At 41.9% G+C, this 1,539-nt stretch overlaps 1 protein-coding gene across 1 annotated transcript; it reads right to left on the bottom strand.

Annotated features, from left to right (window-relative positions):
• Positions 1 to 377: 377 nt before the first annotated feature.
• LOC141448493 (uncharacterized) lies at positions 378 to 881 on the bottom strand. The gene has a single exon (XM_074116875.1). The coding sequence runs from the start codon at positions 879 to 881 to the stop codon at positions 378 to 380; it is 504 nt and encodes a 167-aa protein (XP_073972976.1).
• Positions 882 to 1,539: the final 658 nt, after the last annotated feature.

The following is a 1,539-nucleotide window of genomic DNA, read 5'->3' as shown; positions in this document are numbered from 1 at the left end:
CATCTCTTGCCACACAGTCGTTCTTGGTCTGCGTATCCTCCTGGGACCTTGTTCGCTACCATCCATAATTTTTTTGGGTATTTCTTTATCCCCCATCCTTGCCATATGGCCCGTCCATCGCAGTCTTCCGAGTTTTATAATTTTGGCGATATCCGGTTCCTTGAACAAAGCATATACCTTCCGGTTTGTCCTGATTCTCCAGTTCTGTCTATCACGTACAGGGCCATAAATTCTACGGAGAACTTTCCGCTCGAATACCGCCAAGGACCGCTCATCTACTTTTGACTTATGGTCCATGCTTTGGAGCCGTATATAAGCCCTGGCCGCATCAACGTCTTGTACGTTTGAATTTTCGTGCTGTAGGAGATAAGCTGGCTTCATATGTACTTTACTAGGCCGAAATAGCACCTATTTGCGGCCATAATTCTCCTTTTAATTTCTAGGCTCTCTTGATTTTCACTACTAACTAGGGACCCTAGATAGCCAAACTCTTTAACCGTCTCGAATTTATAGTGCGCAATCTTCAGCTGTTGTTCCTGGACGGTAGAGCTATATCCCGTAGGCACATATTTTGTCTTGGCTTCATTAACTACCAAGCCTAATCTTCTGGCTTCCATTTCTAGTGCCAGGAAGGCTTCTATCACGGCATTCATCGATTTTGCTATAATATCGATACCGTCAGCGAATGCAAGCAGTTGGGCAGTCTTATTTAGTAGCGTACCACTAGCTTGAATACCAGAGTCCCTCACAGCCTTCTCCAATGCCAGGTTAAATAAAAGGCAGGCCAGGGCATCCCCTTGTCGCAGTCCCTTATTTGGCATAAATTTTTCCGACAGATCTGCCTGCACGCGCACAAAACACTCTGCCCCCGACATGGTCATCCTTATGAGGCGGACTAGCTTAGCAGCGATATTCATTTTCATCATGGCGCTGTAAAGTTGTCCTCTATCAATACTGTCATATGCGGATTGAAAATCTATAAACAGGTGGTGTGTTTACAACAAAGAAAACCTAGTCACCATTTAACTTTTCTTTGGTGGAATAGTCTACAATGTACTAATCTGCCAAGGATTAGTTCTGAGGTGCGAGGATCTTCCATTCCAGTTAGAGTTAGTTATACCTTTGGATTAAATAAGTTTTATACTTAGTTATAATTTTCGGTTAAAAACTTAAGCAGGCGTAAAGTGCATAATGTAAGGTATAATTACTAGGGATAAAACCTCGTGCTTATTGAAACAAAAACTGTGTCGCATAAAAATAACACCAATGAATATAAAAATAAATAATGATAATGGGATAATAAACCACAGTGAAACTATAAAACGTAAATATATATACGTAGCCAGCTATTACAATGTAACCCACACACGCAATGGACCCTAAATACACAGTCTAAAGTACGTTATGCAAATCAAGTCCGTGTGGTCGTCTCATACCCACCCTTATCTATTACTGCCACAAGAGTGGTGTCGGTCCTTCCAATGCGGAAGGAAACACTGAATGAGGGGTTGTTATTTACACCCTCACTTATACTTCCTC

Source organism: Rhodnius prolixus, unplaced genomic scaffold (assembly GCF_049639745.1).
Source record: "Rhodnius prolixus isolate KJV_2025 unplaced genomic scaffold, Rpr scaffold_1, whole genome shotgun sequence".
NCBI classification, from domain to species: Eukaryota; Metazoa; Arthropoda; class Insecta; order Hemiptera; family Reduviidae; genus Rhodnius; species Rhodnius prolixus.
This window is presented reverse-complemented; position numbering and strand designations above follow the sequence as displayed.

What these genes read in the sequence shown, in the direction of transcription:
- LOC141448493 (XM_074116875.1), bottom strand. Translation starts at nt 881, where the DNA reads ATGACCATGTCGGGGGCAGAGTGTTTTGTGCGCGTGCAGGCAGATCTG.